The following is a 19,200-nucleotide window of genomic DNA, read 5'->3' as shown; positions in this document are numbered from 1 at the left end:
GGGTTCCGCTGGTGTACAGCAATCTTTAAGTCATACCACAGATTCTCAATTGGATTGAGGTCTGGACTTTGACTAGGCCATTCCAATACATTTAGATGTTTCCCCTTAAACCACTTGGGTGTTGCTTTAGCACGATGCTTAGGGTCATTGTCCTGCTCGAAGGTGAACCTCCGTCCCAGTCTCAAATCTCTTAAAGACTGAAACAGGTTTCCCTCAAGAATTTCCCTGTATTTAGCGCCATCCATCATTCCTTTAATTCTAACCAGTTTCCCATGGGGATGATATTCTCGGGGTGATGAGAGGTGTTGGGATTGCGGCAGTCATAGCGTTTTCCTTGATGGCTAAAAAGCTACATTTTAGTCTCATCTGACCAGAGTACCTTCTTCCATATGTTTGGGGAGTCTCCCACATGCCTTTTGGCGAACACCAAACGTGTTTGCTTATTTTCTTCTTTAAGCAATGGCTTTTTTCTGGCCACTCTTCCATAAAGCCCAGCTCTGTGGAGTGTACAGCTTAAAGTGGTCCTATGGACAGATACTCCAATCTCCACTGTGGAGCTTTGCAGCTCCTTCAGGGTTATCTTTGGTCTCTCTGGTGCCTCTGATTAATGCCCTCCTTGCCTGGTCTGTGAGTTTTGGTGGGCGGCCCTCTCTTGGCAGGTTTGTTGTGGTGCCATATTCTTTAAATGTTTTAATAGTGGATTTATTGGTGCTCTGTGTGATGTTCAAAGTTTCTGATCTTTTTTATAACCCAACCCTGGGCTTTACTTCTCCACAACTTTGTCCCTGACCTATTTGGAGAGCTCCTTGGTCTTCATGGTGCCGCTTGCTTGGTGATGCCCCTTGTTTAGTGGTGTTGCAGACTCTGGGGCCTTTCAGAACAGGTGTATGAACTCAGCAAAAAAAGAAACGTCCTCACTGTCAACTGCGTTTTATTTTCAGCAAACTTAACATAATAACTTAATATTTGTATGAACATAACAAGATTCAACAACTGAGACATAAACTGAACAGGTTCCACAGACATGTGACTAACAGAAATGGAATAATGTGTTCCTGAACAAAGGGGGGTCAAAATCAAAAGTAACAGTCAGTATCTGGTGTGGCCACCAGCTGCATTAAGTACTGCAGTGCACCCCCACCTCATGGACTGCACCAGATTTGCCCGTTCTTGCTGTGAGAACACTGACATTCCTGTCTTGCAGGAAATCACGCAGTATGGCTGGTGGCATTGTCATGTTGGAGGGTCATGTCAAGATGAGCCTGCAGCAAGGGTACCACATGAGGGAGGAGGATGTCTTCCCTGTAACGCACAGCGTTAAGATTGCCTGCAATGACAACAAGCTCAGTCCGATGATGCTGTGACACACCGCCTCAGACCATGACGGACCTTCCACCTCCAAATCGATCCCGCTCCAGAGTACAGGCCTCGGTGTAACAGATATTCCTTCGACGATAAACGCGAATCCGACCATCACCCCTGGTGAGACAAAACCGCAACTCGTCAGTGAAGAGCACTTTTTGCCAGTCCTGTCTGGTCCAGCGACGGTGGGATTGTACCCATAGGCGACGTTGTTGCCGGTGATGTCTGGTGAGGACCTGCCTTACAACAGGCCTACAAGCCCTTAGTCCAGCCTCTCTCAGCCTATTGCGGACGGTTTGAGCACTGATGGAGGGACTGTTCGTTCCTGGTATAACTCGGGCAGTTGTTGCCATCCTGTACCTGTCCCGCAGGTGTGATGTTCAGATGTACCAATCCTGTGCAGGTGTTATTACACGTGGTCTGTCGCTGCGAGGACAATCAGCTGTCCGTCCTGTCTCCCTGTAGCGCTGTCTTGGGCATCTCACAGTAAGGAACATTGCCATTTATTGCCCTGGCCACATCTGCAGTCCTCATGACTCCTTGCAGCATGCCTTGGGCACGTTCACGCAGATGAGCAGGGGTGGTGTTTTTCAGAGTCAGTAGAAAGGCCTCTTTACACGGAACCCAAACCGGCTGAGCGAGAGCGCTATCATGCACCATCGTGCATACATTTATTTTGTCCCCCCACACCAAACGTGATCACGACACGCAGGTTAAAATATCAAAACAAACTCTGAACCTATGACATTAATTTGGGGACAGGTCGAAAAGCATTAAACATGCATGGCAATTTAGCTAGTTAGCTTGCACTTGCTAGCTAATTTGTCCTATTTAGCTAGCTTGCTGTTGCTAGCTAATTTGTCCTGGGATATAAACATTTAAGTTGTTATTTTATCTGAAATGCACAAGGTCCTCTACTCCGACAATTCATCCACACATAAAACTGCCAACCGAATCGTTTCTAGTCATCTCTCCTCCTTCCAGGCATTTTCATCTTTGAACTTCTACTGTGATCGGCATCTAAACTTTCATAGTATTACCACGACTACCGGCAAAACAGTTTGACTTTCAATCATCCACGTGGGTATAACCAATGAAGATGGCACGTGGGTACCTGCTTCTATAAACCAATGAGGAGATGGGAGAGGCATGACTTTCAGCGTGATCTGCATCAGAAATAGAAAATAGTTCTATTTTTGCCCTTGGCAACGCAGACGCTTGTTGGTGCGCGCGAGCAGTGTGGGTGCAATAATTGAATAACATGGATTTCTACATTTATTTTGCGACGCACGTGACGTGTCCGGTCTGGTCAGCAGGTTAGTGTCCTAAGTTTTCATAACTGCGACCTTAATTGACTTCTGTCTGTAAGCTGTTAGTGTCTTAACGACTGTTCCACAGGTGCATGTTCATTAATTGTTTATGGTTCATTGAACAAGCATGAGAAACAGTGTTTAAACCCTTTACAATGAAGATCTGTGAAGTTATTTGGATTTTTACGAATTATCTTTCAAAGACAGGGTCCTGAAAAAGAGACGTTTCTTGTTTTGCTGAGTTTATATTCTGAGATCATGTGACACATCGATTGAACACAGGTAGACTAATTATGTGACTTCTGAAGGTAAATTGGTTGCACCAGATCTTATTTAGGGGCTTCATAGCAAAGGGGGTGAATACATATGCATGCACGCACCACTTTTCCATAGTATTTAAAAAAATATATATTTTCATTTCAGTTCATCAATTTGGACTTTTGTGTGTCCCAATTACATGAAATCCAAATAAAAACCCATTTAAATTACAGGTTGTAATGCAACAAAATAGGAAAAACGCCAAGGGGGGTGAATACTTTTGCAAGGCACAGTATGGGGGGGGACTAAATGTTGTCATCAGTGCCACTTTGTGTTGCACCAGGAATCTATTGAGTGACCTATGTTCCATTGAGCATAACACAGACACCAATCACCTTATTATGACACGGTGAAGGTGTTCTAGAACACAGTGCATTACCCAGACACCCACCCATGATAACACATGGGTCCCTAAACACTTTGACATGGTATGGCTCCACAGCAAGAAGAAACACGTTGTAGACCTGAAATGGTCATTTTTGAAAAAGGTCTTAGAATGAAGGTGAATTAAAAAAAAGAAAAGTGTATTTATTTTTACCACAACACTGCTCTGAAGTAAACACTCTCCTCCTAACCTCCCCCAGAACTCCACGACGGAGGCCAGCGCGGTGGACGAGACTACAGCGGAGGGCTGGGAGAGCCGAATCCGCCAGTGGACGGACCAGTACGAGGAGGCTACAGCCAACCAGTACAGCGCCGATGTCCAGATGCTGCTCCAGCTGCACCGTGCCGTTACCGCCGAGGGAGTGGCGAGTGAGACTACCTCACCGGCCCAGGTCAACGCCTCGGCTGACGCCATGGACACAATTAACCGTACAGAGCTGGCGTGCAACAATACGGTGCTGGGCTCTCAGATGCAGGTACAGCTGGGGCGGGTGACGCGTGTGCAGAACCACAGGAAGGTCCTGCGGGCGGCAAGGGATCTAGAGCCAGACACCCTGATCATCGAGTACCGGGGCAAGGTCATGCTGAAACAGCAGTTTGAGGTCAACGGACACTTCTTCAAAAAGTAGGCATTTTCTGAAATAAGGTTAAATATTCATACGCTGTAAACTGCACCAGTGTTTTAAAAATGTTTTATGGAGGAAATGTATGCTGTATTCAGGATAAACATTAGCACTGTAAAATATTATGTAAAAATGCACATTTTGACATTGTTTTGACTTTTTTTTATTTTTAGGCCCTACCCCTTTGTGCTGTTCTACTCCAAATTCAACGAGGTGGAGATGTGCGTGGACGCGCGGACATTTGGGAATGATGCACGCTTCATCCGGAGGTCCTGCACGCCCAACGCAGAGGTCAGCCATCTTGGTTTTGTTTGTTTGTTTTCTTCAAGAAAGGCATTGGGTTCATCTCAATCGTCTCTTCCTTTCCTCATCTCCAATCGTTAGTTCAATTCACTCATCTCAGGTGAATTTAGGTCAGTCAATCAATCAAATGTATTTATAAAGCCCTTTTTACATCAGCCGAGTCACAAAGTGCTGTACAGAATCCCAGCCTAAAACCTCAAACAGCAAGCAATGCAGATCTCACCTATCCAGATCTCTGACATCAGTGTAGATGAAGGAAAGGAGATTAGGAGAGCAGGCCACTCAGGACTATTGAGACGCACCCTTCTAGAGGGAAATGGATACAGTTATGATTATATCTCCTAGATAGAAGACACGCCTCTGTCTCCTCTCCAGGTTCGGCATATGATCGCAGAGGGCATGATCCACCTCTGTGTCTACGCTGTCACGCAGATCCCCAGAGACGCAGAGGTCACCATCGGCTTTGACTATGACTTCAATAGCTGGTCAGTGTCAATTATATCTATAAAGGCCTTTTTCACATCAGCAGTTGTCACAAATCACACAACAGACTGTTTCTCTCGTCTGTCTCTTGACTCCAAAGTGTCCAGCATCTTTGGGGTTCAGAAAAGTGTGATCAAAATCCTATGTTTTATCATTATTGCAGTAACTATAAGGTGGACTGTGCCTGCCACAAGAACAACCAGCAGAACTGCCCTGTGCAGAAGCATAACCTGAACCCGCGCGAGACCCTAGGCTGCCCCGGCACGGGTTCGCTGCTCCCACCCTCCCAGCTCACAGGGCACACGGGGGCAGAGACGCGGCGGCGGAAGGCCCGGCGGAGAGAGATAGAAGGGTCAGGCGGCGGCCCAGGACTGGGTGGGATGTCGGACGACAGTAACCAGCCGCCCGAGGAGAGTGGTGAGGTCCGGGAGACGCTGCAGGGCAACGGCAGCCTGGGCAACAGCGATGTTGAGGTGTGTGTATACAGGCAGTTAATGTTGAGGTGTGGCAGTTTGTAATGGAATGTGGTGCTGTCCTACTAAGACACATGGGGGTGTATCCACTGTGCAGTGAAAATGTCCCACATTTATAATTCACAATGTGTATGTGTGTTACAGGAGGGCCTCCTCAAGCAGGAGGAAGGAGAGGAGGGCGAGCTGGACCAGAACGGAGTCCTCATCTCCAGTAGACAGGTATATGCTGCCGACATCACAGCTTTGACATCATTTCCTGTCACACTGACCAACCCACTGTCATAATATGGAATCATAGTATTAGTCTTCAGTTCGTAATCCACCCTCTCTCTCTCTGTAGAAGAGGACGTCTACCACAGGGGGCATAGATGAGCCCAAACAGGAGGGCCTGGATTGCGAGGAGTGGAGCAGAGGGAACCCCACAGGGAGTAACCCCACACCCCACCAAGCAGGGGTGGGGATAAGCACCCGTCGTGCAACTTACTCGACTGTGAGTCGGACTTCCCTCCCCCTTAGCGCCACATTCTCTTTTTGAACTTGGTGTCTAATTTTCCAATTGAATTTATCCCTAAACAGAATCTCCCTCTCGGTCTCCAGGAACCATCCTCAGCAGCCGATGCAGACAAGACCCAGACGTCTGCCGCTCCCCTCCCGGCCCCCCTTGCTCCCCCCAAGCCTCCCCCGGCCCGCTCCTCCAAGCCCCGGCCTAAGAGCCGTATCTCACGCTACCGCTCCAGCTCGTCACAGCGCGCCCGGCGCCAGCGGCAGGCCCTGGCCCAGCAGCAGGCGGCCCTGGAGCAGGGGGTGGCGACTGAGATGCAGGAGAGCCCCCTGGGGGCCCCTGGTTCAGAGCTGGGCCTGGTGGACGGGGCACTGGGAGTCGGGCAGGTCTTAGACGGAGAAGGCCTGAGTGCTCTGAACAAGGGCAACCTGCCCAAGACCAAGAAGGTGAGAGGGATGGGCCTGGCTTCCAACCACCTTTTGGGGGATTTAATCATTATTATTAATTGACTCTTTATTAAACCAGGAGAACTCTTTTGAGGTTAAGAGCCTCTTTTTCCTTGCTGAATTACAGAATTATAGGCTAATATCAACACAATAAAAATATCACACACAAACTTGACAATTTGTCCCTAAAAAGTCTCCCCCCACCCTCCAGTATCTGGTGACAGAGTGGCTGAACGACAAGGTGCTGGACAAGGCAGCCCAGCAGGAGGTGCCCACGGTGGAGCGGCAGCTGCGTATCACCACCGACCCCACGGTGCTGGCCACCACCCTCAACATGCTGCCGGGCCTGACGGCCTCGCCGCTCATCTGCACAGCGCCCAAGCACTACGTGCGCTTTGGCTCGCCCTTCAACCCCGAGCGCCGGCGCCGGCCCGTCAGCGTGGACGCAGCCTACGGCTCCTTCAAGAAGGTACCGGTGGAGAGAGACAGCGTTGTGGGAGTTGTCATAAAGTCAGTTATGGGTTCAATGGAGAATAGGGTAGATGGGAAAATGTAGTGTAATGTGCAGCAGGTGCTCGAGAGGCTGTTGGTCTCCTTTCCCCTAAAGTGTGCACTTGTTCACTTCCCTTCATAAATGTGAAAGTGTTTCAGTATATTGTCTCAGGCTGATATCTATTTGTATCTGTGTTCAGAGATGGATCCAACAGGCCCAGTGCGAGAGTGGGCTGTGCTCGGGAGGCCTGGAGGACGGCACCGAGTCCACCTCCTCTCACCAAAGTAACAGCAGCAGCTCCACCCCCAACCCTTTCAAAGCAGGTATCTACCGCTTTTTAGTCTGTTCACTGTCTACTAACAAGTCTAGTAGTGTTTGTAATCTAGTACAGATCTGATTTCAAATACGTTGAGAATTCGTTTTAGGCTGGGTTTGCACTTTTGGAACTTTTCTATTGGTTCCACTGCAACATCCAAACTCAATTAAGCACAGATACAATATTTGAAAGGATTTTTAATAGTTTGAAGCCACGTCTGGTGTAGTGTTCTTGCAGTTGGAGGTTATTTCAAATTGATCTCAAAATAAATGTTGATTCAACATAGATTAATAACCAATTGTTTTACCTACTTTGCCCTAATTAGTCAACCATGCAAGTCATTTAATTTTAAATTAACTTAACACCAAATGAAGATCCTTTTTATCATCGTCTGTTCAACCTCTTTCGTGTCGTCTGAGATTCCCAAAGATTGAAAAGCAGCTGTGGTCATCCCCCTCTTCAAAGGGGGGGACACTCTTGACCCAAACTGCAACAGACCTATATCTAACCTACCCTGCCTTTCTAAGGTCTTCGAAAGCCAAGTCAACAAACAGACTACCGACCATTTCGAATCCCACTATACCTTCTCCGCTATGCAATCTGGTTTCCGAGCTGGTCATGGGTGCACCTCAGCCACACTCAAGGTCCTAAACGATATCTTAACCGCCATCGATAAGAAACAATACACTGCCATATAACTCTCCTTCCGTGGCCTCCAACTTAAATACAAGTAAAACGAAATGCTCTTCAACCGATCGCTGCCTGCACCTACCTGCCCGTCCAACATCACTACTCTGGATGGTTCTGACTTAGAATATGTGGACAACTACAAATACCTAGGTGTCTGGTTAGACTGTAAACTCTCCTTCCAGACTCACATCAAACATCTCCAATCCAAAGTTAAATCTAGAATTGGCTTCCTATTTCGGAACAAAGCATCCTTCACTCATGCTGCCAAACATACCCTTGTAAAACTGACCATCCTACCGATCCTCGACTTCGGCGATGTCATTAACAAAATAGCCTCCAATACCCTACTCAATAAATTGGATGCAGTCTATCACGGTGCCATCCGTATTGTCACAGAAGTCACATATACTACCCACCACTGCGAACTGTACGCTCTCGTTGGCTGGCCCTCACTTCATACTCGTCGCCAAACCCACTGGCTCCAGGTCATCTACAAGACCCTGCTAGGTAAAGTCCCCCTTAGCTCGCTGGTCACCATAGCTGCACCCACCTGTAGCATGCGCTCCAGCAGGTATATCTCTCTGGTCACCCCCAAAACCAATTCTTTCTTTAGCCGCCTCTCCTTCCAGTTCTCTGCTGCCAATGACTGGATCGAACTACAAAAATCACTGAAACTGGAAACACTTATCTCCCTCACTAGCTTTAAGCACCAGCTGTCAGAGCAGCTCACAGATTACTGCACCTGTCTATAATTTAGCCCAAACAACTACCTCTCCCCCTACTGTGTTTATTTATTTTGCTCCTTTGCACCCCATTATTTCTATCTCTACTTTGCACATTCTTCCACTGCAAATCTACCATTCCAGTGTTTTACTTGCTATATTGTATTTACTTCGCCACCATGGCCTTTTTTTTGCCTTTACCTCCCTTATCTCACCTCATTTGCTCACATTGTATATGGACTTATTTTTCTACTGTATTATTGACTGTATGTTTGTTTTACTCCATGTGTAACTCTGTTGTTGTATGTGTCGAACTGCTTTGCTTTATCTTGGCCAGGTCGCAATTGTAAATGAGAACTTGTTCTCAACTTGCCTACCTGGCTAAATAAAGGTGAAATAAAATAAATAAATAAAAATCGGCATAAGCTGGCACCTGTCACCGCAGATAATCTGAGGCTGTTGCTTTCTTTCCGCTCGCCGCTAAAAAGAACTGGCGGCACCCCCCAAGAAGCGGCGGTCCATTTACGGCCCAGAGGCGGAGGCGGCTCCACCACTTCCCGGCTCAGAAGAACACAGTCTGCTACTGCGGCCCCTATCACCCATCACGCCCCCGTTGCCCTCAGACCACCCCTTACTCAGCCCCGCCTCCTACGCTGCCCCCGCGCTGCTGGGTCGTTACGGCGACGAGGAGCACCGGCTGTCCAACGGCTATTCACCGCTGCCCTCGCTGCCCACCAGCCGCTGCAACACGCCGCTGCAGTTTGAGGTACTGGGGACACGGAGAACGCCCCTAGAACACACACAGACACAAATATGACATACTGAAATACACACACACACCTAACAGGAAAATTCAGCATTGAACTACAGTGCATATACATGGTTGTTTTCACTGTGCTACCTATCTGTTTGTAGTGGTATTTAATGTGTCTCTCTCCCTCTTTCCTACCCATCCAGAACATATCGTCTCCAGAGGCCTCTCCTGTGCACAGGCCGGAGTCCATCTCTCCAGAGGTAGGTACCCCACAGACCCAGAGCAGCTGTCAGAGCACTGAAGCCAGGGCTAGATGACTTTCACTTTAGTCTCACGGGACAGGGAACACGGGCCGGTGAGGGCAGTTTTGTGTCACAGTGTTCATCTTGTAACTCTGTTCTCTGCTCCACCTATAGCCGTGCCTGCGGCCCGACTTTGACGCCCAGTGCTGCGCCCTGCAGTTTCCAGACCTCTCCCTGTCCTCGGGCCTGGAGAGCCCCGTGCCTGCCATGTCGGATGACTTCACTCTCCTCTCGGCAACGGGGCCTCCTCCCGACACACAGAGGCCGCTCACCCCCTTGACACCGGGTACCCCCTCCGAGTCGGCCCTGCAGGCCAGAGAGCAGAGCTTCAGGACGGAGTTCAACCTCATCTACACCTGCTCCCCACTCAACGCCAACCTGGGAAACCTTGCCCCTGCTGCCCCCACCGACAGGCGCATCAGCCAATCAGAGGGCAGCTATTCCCCGGCCGAGTCCTTCTACAGCACCGTGAGTGGCCAGGGGATCCTGGCGGAGGCGGGGTCTGACTCGCTGTCGCCCTACGGCGAGCCGCACTATGGCGGCAGCTACCCGGATGGCGGCACGCCACCCCACCACACCAGCAACCCACCACAGAAGAAGAAGGCAAGTCCTCCAACTCGCTCAGCTTCTTCCTGCTTTAGTTTTTTTCACCCTCAGAAATGAAACTGTTAATGAAGATATTTCTGTTCGAATTACATTCCCAAATGGGGGTACGATAGGTAGGTCATGTCTGTAGTGAACGTGTGGAAGTAGTGCCTACTTGCTTATTGGTATAAAGTCTGAATTTGAGTGGAGAGTGGTATTGAGACTGTGGTATGAACATTTAAAGGATACTCAGTCATTGTGTGGTCTTTTACTTTCTTTGTGTTTTCTATTCACTATGTGTCAATTGGTCTCAGTGACTCCACATCCAGATATAATTAAATCAAAATAGACCTGGGGTAATTATTTTACCAAAAGGCTACTTTGTTTTTTACATTTATTGTTACATTGATCTTTTCTATTGTCTGTCAGTTGGCTGCATGGACTTTCACCTGTCTTCACAATGGAATACTACGGGACTTCCCACATTTCTCTTTATGTACTGTCTCCTACTGCAGCTAGCCCAACAGGTTGTGTTGTCCACCCTGTCACTCCCCCTATGCTCCTCCTGAAAACTTTGCCAAGTCTTTCTTCCACTGTTTTTTCCAAGGCAGAGGGCCATCCTGCAAACCGTTAGTCTGCTGACAGGACAGCCAGATTACCAGGCTATAGCAGTAAGACGTGAATACAAGACAGTACAAAATATGGTGAATATTTCCATACGACCATTTAGAAGTGTGCATGTAAATATTGTTTTGCATTTGCATACAAACCCCGCCCCCGTCCGCCAAACCCCCCCCCCCCCCCTTCTCCAAAAACGTACCATGAGTATCATCAATTTATCTAAACATCTCTATATCTAAACATCCGTTTATCTAAACATCTCTATATCTGAAACATGGTCACCCCATCAGCTCGGAGTGCCATACAACGAGGCTGATGGTTCATGATATCATCTTCAGCCTGGCGAGTTTGGGCCGGGCCTTGCTGGCTTCACTGGCCATTTGTCTATGGTCCACCTCATCCATAGTTCTGTCCTCCTGTGCCTGCATCCTCTTTCACCAGCCTTGACCCACACCCAAGTCAGATCATACCAGCAGTATGGCCAATTCCCATCTAAGAACCATACTAGCTGCCCTTCAAGAGGCACCCCCAAGGTCCAAGGACAATCAGAAGGCCCATTTAAAAATAAGCCTTTGGAGCCTGAAACTGTTCTAAGGGCCCAATTGGAATCAAAAGGCCCTAACAAATACAGTAATCCTCAGATCCCAAGATCCTAGTGTGTGGCCATTCTTCAAGTCCTAAGGCCCTGATGGCAACCCTATGGGTCTAGGTGGGGCCCCCTGAGTGCCTCCCCCTACCCTTCTCTCCGCCCTCTTTTGGTTCAGCTCACCGCACCCCGATAGCCCTGATATCGGACCGTCTATTCAGCCAGCCTGCTCCATATCTCTCACCCACCCATCCCCCTGGACCCTCCTTAAGTCTCCTGCCTTTGCCATGACAACATTCCGCCAGACTGTTCTCTCTTTCATTGTCTCTGAGTGTGATTGAATGTACCAGACTGTACTCTCTCTCATTGTCTCTGAGTGTGATTGACTGTTCTCTCTCTCATTGTCTGAGTGTGATTGACTGTTCTCTCTCTCATTGTCTCTGAGTGTGATTGACTGTTCTCTCTCTCATTGTCTCTGAGTGTGATTGACTGTTCTCTCTGTCATTGTCTCTGAGTGTGATTGACTGTTCTCTCTCTCATTGTCTCTGAGTGTGATTGAATGTACCAGACTGTTCTCTCGCTCATTGTCTCTGAGTGTGGGTATGTGTACTGTAGTGGGTGTGGGTATGTGTACTGTAGTGGGTGCTCTGTGGTTCTGTTTACATTGTGTTCCTTGTTTTCGTGTCTGACCTCACAGTAGTTGCTTTGTTTGATGATGACAACGACCAGTTGCCTGTGCTGATGATAGATTTTGACCGTTACTAACTATCCGTAAAGAAAGGCTTCAAAAGCAAACAGAAGGTCGGTGCGTGAACATGATTACTTCCCGATTCTGGTAATGGCACTGATACCAATAATTTGGTACAAAAATGTCTTTTGGTTACCATTCAGCAGGTGGTTGGTCCCAACACTGTAAGGACAGAGTGCTGAAGCTATACTGGATTGTTTCTTCGTCTTTTGTCATATGACTCGTTCCAATGGTCATCCCTCCCAAGGTATTGTTTTTTACACCTATCAACTTCAGATAACCACTCCAACAGAGGATGAGGTTGACCAATCATAGAACAAAATAGAACTTCCAGGATGGTAGAAGTATTAAATCGTTGACCAGTGCTGGTTGCTCTTTCCGGTTAAAAGGATCTACACAGTCTTCGCAATGGATCCGACAGAGATTAGTTTGCGTTGCTCTCGACATTATGTTCTACATACTTTTGTGCTCTTGAATTTTTGGAACGCCACTCATACGGAGCTCGGTAGCTCTATTTGAGTAGACTGCGACATCACTGTGGAGAGCCCTTTAGGATTTGGGAACATTTAGGATGTTTGGTCTTTTGGACAATCAGTTGGTAACATGTAAGCGAACGTACATTCAAGGTAGAGTCGTCTTAATAGTTGATATGATGCATGACGTTGTCTGTCCATACCGCTCTGGTGGTAACGGGTGTCGCAATGCAACCAGTGGTATTGTGTGACACCATGGCGTGTGTAACCTCATGGCACTAAGCCTGTACATATGGCTGACTAGGTTATTTTTCCTCAACTCCTCAGGTGTCTCTGCTTGAGTACCGTAAGAGGAAGCAGGGGAGCAGCAGGGACCCCGAGCACGGGGGCAGCTCCCTGGGCACCCCCACCCGCCTCGGCTCCGTCTGTGCCAGCGCCGAGTCCCCCAGAGGCCCCCATTCCCTCCACTTGCAGCCCTCGTCCTCCCCCCACAGCTCCTTCTCCTCCCCCCCCCAGATGGAGGAGGTGAGCCCCCCAGATAACCACCACCACACCACCACCTCCCACGCCCCGGGACCACCACAGCAACAGCAGCCCAGGGATCAGGAGGGCATCAGCCACTGGTAAGACTAGATATCGCTGCCACACCACGTTCTCTCACAGTACTTTGTTTCCTGTCACTGTTTTCAGACATATCCACCTTTGCTGTCGCACGTTTTGTATTTTGTGGGGTTGACTGGTGTTTGAGACTATTTGCTTGGTAAGGTGGGAACATTAGCAACCTGAGCCCTGTGTGGTGTCTCCAGACATAGCCAGCTCATCTAAACATAAACCCCTGATTGAACGTACTGTACATGACGGTGTTGGTGTTGTGCTTTGATCCAGGATGGTTCCCACAACAGTAGAGCGGCTGAGGGAGGGCCAGTGTTCATTTGTTTGAGGTGTGTACTGGGTGTCAGGTTCATTATAAGTCATTTGTGTGTGTTGTCATTCTAAGGTGCAACCCCCCTTATCGGAGAGCCACCAGCAGACAGTGGACAGTCCGGCCTTCTTTCAGCAGAGCGCGTCCTCTCCATTCCATGGCTCCTACAGCCCCTCGGCCCCCCTTCCCTCAGTTCAGGGCTTCTACCCTCGCCTGTCTCAAGACCACTCGCAGCATCATCCACAACAGCCACTCAACTCCTCGCCCTCCTTCCCCAACCAGACAACCTCCTCTGCAGACTCAGCCCTATGTGGGGCTTCCAGACCACCAGGAGGCGCTCTGCACCAGTCGAGCGGCAGCAGCAGTATGGACGGGTCCCACACGTACAGCGCCGGGAGCCAGCTAAAAGCCAGCCTCTTGAACAGTGGGTTGTCAGGGTCTCCTACCCCTGGCTCCAGGGCTCACGGCAACCCTAAAACAGACTTGGGCGCCAGTGTGGCGGGGAACCACACCTCCAGACTGAGCCAGCAGCTGGCGTCCCGGAGCCTGAAACCAGGCAGCCCCGGGCAGACGGTGCTGCAGGCCGGCTCCAGGCTTCTGGCGGCCACCGCCGGCCAACACTACCCGCAACGCGGGGCACCACTCAGTCCGTTCCAGCACCCCCCCATACAGGGGCCAGGAGTAAGGACACAGTCAGGAAGCGTTTAGGATGTTGTGTGTGTGTGTTTTTGAGTGAGTGAAATGGTGTACCTCCTCTCCTAAACCCTCTGGAGAAACCAGGCTTGGGGATATGTACAGACCTCCGAGGAGCTACAACTCTGCTTCTTGTATTTCTCCTTATTTTCTCTCTTTCTTTTAGCGGAAAACAATTTACTGTGTTCTGCGTCAAGCTAATCGAGGAACTTCAACATCCTCAAGGAATCAATGAAAAAATAGGAAGAAAATACATGTTCAACAAAAGAGAAATCATTTGTAATTTGAAATGACCCTGACATGAACAGACTGTGTAAAACAGGCTAAGTAGATGGTGAAACTCAACCATGAGTATCTGTACAAAGTGTTTATGTTTTTGAAGAAATGTACCTGTTGTTTTGGTACCTGGTTTGATAATGCTGAGATTTTGTTGAGGTAACTTTTTGTTATTTGGCCAGCAGCAGGGTCAGTCCTGCAGTATACATGTGTTTAGTTTGGAAAGGGTAAACGATACCAGCAAGAGCGTATGTGTATATCATCCGTTATAAAGATGCAGAGAGGGGGGCAGCTATGAGCTCCCTAAAAATCATTCCATATGATTTCCAACTTTTTGTGTAAAATGTTTTTCTGAAAACTCTTGATCTGTTTTTCACTGTTCTTTGATTTTCTTCTGCTCTTTGTTTTCCTTCCCCACTTGACTGTTTTGATTTGCTATATTACTACTTCACAGTAGATTTGCTATATTGTACTTGAGTCAAGCAGATCTTGTAATTCATGGTGCTGCAGTTGTTTTCGTTTTAAGTTATTTACAGTTAAATCCAGTTATGTTTCCCACAAATCGGTTGACTCAACTCGCCATCTGTAATTTGGAATCAAACTTTTGCCAGAAATGCATCCTAGTAATCGTTAACACCTTTTTGTGCTGGAATGCAGTGACAGTGAGAAGTAAGAAGAATATATATATATTTTTTTTTTTTACTCCGTTGTTGGGTTTGTCGTCTCTTTTGAATCCTGTCGGATTAGTTTTATCAAAATGTATTGAGAATATTTTTCTCTCCTTCTGACCATTCCTTGCATTCCATATGCCACCTAAGAAAACAGGAGGATGGTTTGAACGGTATAAAAAAAGCTGCTGTGTTCTCCTTATTTGTTGCTGCTTCAAGAAGTCTCACTTTCCACAGAATGCTGTACCCCCATTTTATTAGGGTCCTTACCAACTGAATACTAAACAAAAAGATGAAAATCACAACGCAAAATTAGTCATGTGCCATGACCACAGCATTGGGACTTTCAATCAACGTTAAATGACATTGCTGATGCACGCTGGGAGTTGTAGTACCCTAGTGCCAGGAAGATGGAAATCGTTCTGACTGGACATTCTAATTTGGTTGGGAGTAAATGTCATTGGGGCCCCAGGAACCACACTGGGGCTTCGGAAATAGGGACTGGCCAGCTTGACCGGACACTTGACCTTTCTTCTTATTGCCTCATCCACAGACGTAAGGTACTCACTGTTTGAATGAATGTTTGACAGAAGACTTCCCGAGAAATGTCACCCAAAATTACCAGCACCTTAAATAAAGAAATAACCCCTAAAATGAAACAAATGACAATGTATGATCATGTGTACTTGTATCAAATGTGTTAAACTGTAAAGAGAAATCTAGTACACTAAATTTGCCGCATTATATTTATTTTCTGGGACTGACAGATGGTCGGATTGGGATGATTAGGTCTGTTGACAAAGTCTTTGTTTTTACTCTTCACTTTCAACTCCCAGAGAAACTGGACACTGCATTTTGGGGGGGTGACGTTTAACTCGTTTTATTTTTTACACAACATAGTGGTGACTATGTGGACTCCCCCATCCAAAAGAGAAAAAAGCAGAAGAGATGTAATGCATTTTCATAATAAAATACTGATGATGATGTATTTAGAAAAATGGCCATGTTGATATTTCATGCACTATGGTATCCGTTCCCAAAAACCTGTTGAAGAAATATTTGACATTTCTTTACACAGTATGTAACACTGCCATGTTTTATTTGAAATAATTGATTATATACATATACTGTATACACAGTGACGTGAACGGTGAAATATACCCTTAGCCTGAAAAACTAGTCGACGGGTGAGGCTAGGGAGTTGCCCTGTAAGGCTGAGTAAACGCCACAGTCAAGCTTTCTGCTGAGCAATTCATCACTGACAATTGTGTAAAGTTACACGCTCTGCCATGCACAGCTCAAATCTCAGTGCGGGTGAAGTCGCAAAGAGTTTGCGGAGCCTGTATGGAGCGTGCATAGTAGAGTGTAAAGCCAGCCTCGGTTTGTGAAGTTGACCAATGGCGCTCTCGCTTCCTCACATTGAAAACATAGCGGTCTGCGACATACAGAAGACTGAACACCTACGAAGGAACCGATAGGAAAATATCACGGATATAACTATAGACCTTTGTAACACTGCATGGCAATGAAGGGTATTGTTGATAATGGGATATGTAGGAGGGTGAGCCGGTCAAGGATCGATTCAGACAAGGTGGTCTATTGTATGACAAGTGACAGTTTAATTATGAGTAAAGATATCTGGTACAACGTATACGGGCCCATTTCATTCGGTTCTTAAGGAACCAGCAGAAAAGTAGCCCCGATAACAGAGTGCATGTATGTTATATACAGTATAGAAAGTAGGTTGAGTCTAGAAGTTCTGGTCTTCTGGTTGGTCCTGTTGGGCCGTCCGTCATCCCTCTGAGTCTTGTCGTGCCGTTCCTTGTCACACAATGTTCAGCTAAGAAGGAGATTAGGTGTGTGCGCTGTCCTCAGTCAAACAATGTTCGGCTAGAAAGGAGATTAGGTGTGTGCGCTGGTTTCTGCAAGTCAAGGCTGTCTCTTCCTCCAAATGTGTGGGTGTATGTCTTATCTGTGTGTCCTCGGCAGTTAGTGTGTGTAATGTGTGTGTGCTGTGTGTGTGGGTGTGGGAGCTATCCTGTATGGGACCTAACATGTTTTACTGTGAAAATACGTTGTCTCAGTTATAGCAATGTAATAGCAGTAGGCTGGTCACCTGCATAAGAAATAGCACTTCCTTACAAATCCCTCTCTTCACGTCTCCCCAGAGACGTAACACAACCTAACTAGATCCAGACACAAAAAGAAAACTTTTCCCAGAAGGAAAAGTTTTGTGATTCCCTCTCTTCACACCTCCTAAGAGATGTGACATAAACTAGGCTAACAATTACAAAGTTTAAAATACCTTCATGTTCTCCATTCGATCCCACTATGTACTAGATTGGCTACCAGCCACCTAGGAACTTACAACCCTCATGTCAAAAGAGAACAACAGCTCATTCAAAAACAGAACAAAAGAAAATGGTGTGAAATTTAAGCCCCCCTTTTTGACACCCACTAGGGTGTCACTCATTATCCCTTATTTCAGCAGTCATAGCATTTCATGAAAAGAAAAACAAAACCTAGTAGGCACTCTCATCCTCAAATTCGGGCAGGTCATTAGCAAGCAGAGGAAACATCTGGGAAAGGGGGGAAGGGTCAATAGCTCTAGAGATAACCCTAGTGGTAAGGGAACGGATACATGGAATGCAACAGCATCCACAGAGAACCAAAATGGCCGCGAACACCGAAATGGAGACCAAAATGGAGGAGACCAGGGTTTTATATTTACCAAAGGCACTCATCCAGGAGTCCCACATTGAGGTATCAATCCCAGAATGAGATTTCATTTTACCATTAAGAGTCCTCAAACCTTCTAGGGCTACGGTCAAGCTACCATCGGAGGCTGTGTTATTAGGGATGAAAGTACAACACTGTTCACCAAACATAGTGCAAGCTCCACCTTTCTCTGCCGGTAGCATATCCACTGCAATGCGATTCTGGAATGTATTCTATCCACATTTTTATTAACAGTGCACCACCAACAAATGGAGGACTCAAACCCAGCTGCCACCTGATCCACCAACTTGTACTCGTCAGGAACTCCCCTTGGGACTCCAATGGCGTCTATGTACGTCGGATCACCACTAGATGGGGTGGTGGCACGCCTGGAACGTCCCCTCCAATATTCAGGGTTCACCCTCTGGACCCTAAGGATGAGGTCTCCAGCCTCTGTAGGGTAGATAGAAACAGGCAAAAGGAGAGTAACAAGTGCACAGCTTCCAGTAGTATTGGAGGGTAATTTATCAAACAGGACAGTGTTGCCACACCACCACCCCACATCTGCTCTGAATATTGGCCTGAAACTCCCAACAATGTTGATTGTATCCAGACACCAATTCCCAGGAACCTGTCCCACATTAGTACCGCCTCCCGTCATTTTGACACAGGTGAAATGTGCCCTGGCAACCTTGTTGGAAAACAATGGTTTCCTAGCAGTAGATTTAGTCATGGGATAGACAGCATCCCAGGCAGAGCAATTACAACTGGGGTTATCCGTAGTCATTAATGGGATTAAACATGTTAGAGTCACATCTGTAACAGACTTCTTAAAACACGGTATGATGCAAGCAGCACAACACATCAATAATAAAAATACAAGAATTAGGGTCAGAAATCCAGTAACCACCATACCAGTGTACATACCAAACCAGGCTCCCAACCAAAAGAACAGTCCAGACTCCTCCACCCCCGCCATGGTCCTCATCTCAGCAGATAGTGCACCAAGCCCATTAAAGGCCTTAGCTATACCACCATCTGGAGTGGTGTTATTAGGAATATACGTGCAACATTGTTCACCGAACATCTTGCAGACTGTCTGGCAACCCTAGATGTGGCCTCAAGCTGTTCAGACAGACCAGTGAGTGCATCACGGGGGTAATTCACAAAACGCTGTTGATTATAGTAGATATAACTGATCCATGCAGTCTGTCTAGCATCCACTATGGCTGGACCTATAATAGGTAGTAAGTGCCAGAGTCCATCATTCCTACCCAAGGCCTGAAACTCATGAGGAACCCCCACTGGCACTCCCAACAGGTTAGTGTGTATGTCAACTACATCCTCTGTCCATGGAGCACTACATCTATGTCTCCCATGGGATGGAATGTTTTCAGGTCCCCTGGATACAGAACCCAACAGCTGTTCA

General features: G+C 47.4%; 2 protein-coding genes across 2 annotated transcripts in view; both read left to right on the top strand.

The window, feature by feature from the left end:
* The window catches only part of LOC139412679 (histone-lysine N-methyltransferase SETD5-like), a 34,997-nt gene extending 21,876 nt beyond the window's left edge, over positions 1-13,121 (top strand). Inside the window, exons 8-21 of the mRNA XM_071159338.1 lie at positions 3,575-3,999; positions 4,171-4,288; positions 4,676-4,785; positions 4,947-5,256; positions 5,401-5,475; positions 5,597-5,746; positions 5,854-6,204; positions 6,416-6,673; positions 6,897-7,020; positions 8,914-9,191; positions 9,383-9,439; positions 9,596-10,084; positions 10,678-10,770; positions 12,822-13,121. Coding sequence (XP_071015439.1) covers positions 3,575-3,999; positions 4,171-4,288; positions 4,676-4,785; positions 4,947-5,256; positions 5,401-5,475; positions 5,597-5,746; positions 5,854-6,204; positions 6,416-6,673; positions 6,897-7,020; positions 8,914-9,191; positions 9,383-9,439; positions 9,596-10,084; positions 10,678-10,770; positions 12,822-13,121 — 3,138 coding nt within the window. The remainder of the gene's footprint in view (positions 1-3,574; positions 4,000-4,170; positions 4,289-4,675; positions 4,786-4,946; positions 5,257-5,400; positions 5,476-5,596; positions 5,747-5,853; positions 6,205-6,415; positions 6,674-6,896; positions 7,021-8,913; positions 9,192-9,382; positions 9,440-9,595; positions 10,085-10,677; positions 10,771-12,821) is intronic.
* A 259-nt stretch (positions 13,122-13,380) lies between these two features.
* On the top strand, positions 13,381-16,045 carry LOC139412678 (histone-lysine N-methyltransferase SETD5-like). Its single transcript, XM_071159337.1, has 2 exons — positions 13,381-13,395; positions 13,492-16,045. Exons 1-2 carry the CDS (start codon positions 13,381-13,383, stop codon positions 14,122-14,124), a joined length of 648 nt encoding a protein of 215 aa, XP_071015438.1. The 3' UTR covers positions 14,125-16,045.
* Positions 16,046-19,200: the final 3,155 nt, after the last annotated feature.

The sequence above is a fragment of the Oncorhynchus clarkii genome, chromosome 7 (genome assembly GCF_045791955.1).
Source record: "Oncorhynchus clarkii lewisi isolate Uvic-CL-2024 chromosome 7, UVic_Ocla_1.0, whole genome shotgun sequence".
Taxonomy (NCBI): Eukaryota; Metazoa; Chordata; class Actinopteri; order Salmoniformes; family Salmonidae; genus Oncorhynchus; species Oncorhynchus clarkii.
Note: the sequence above shows the minus strand (reverse complement) of the source record. Positions and strands in the feature narration are given on the sequence as shown.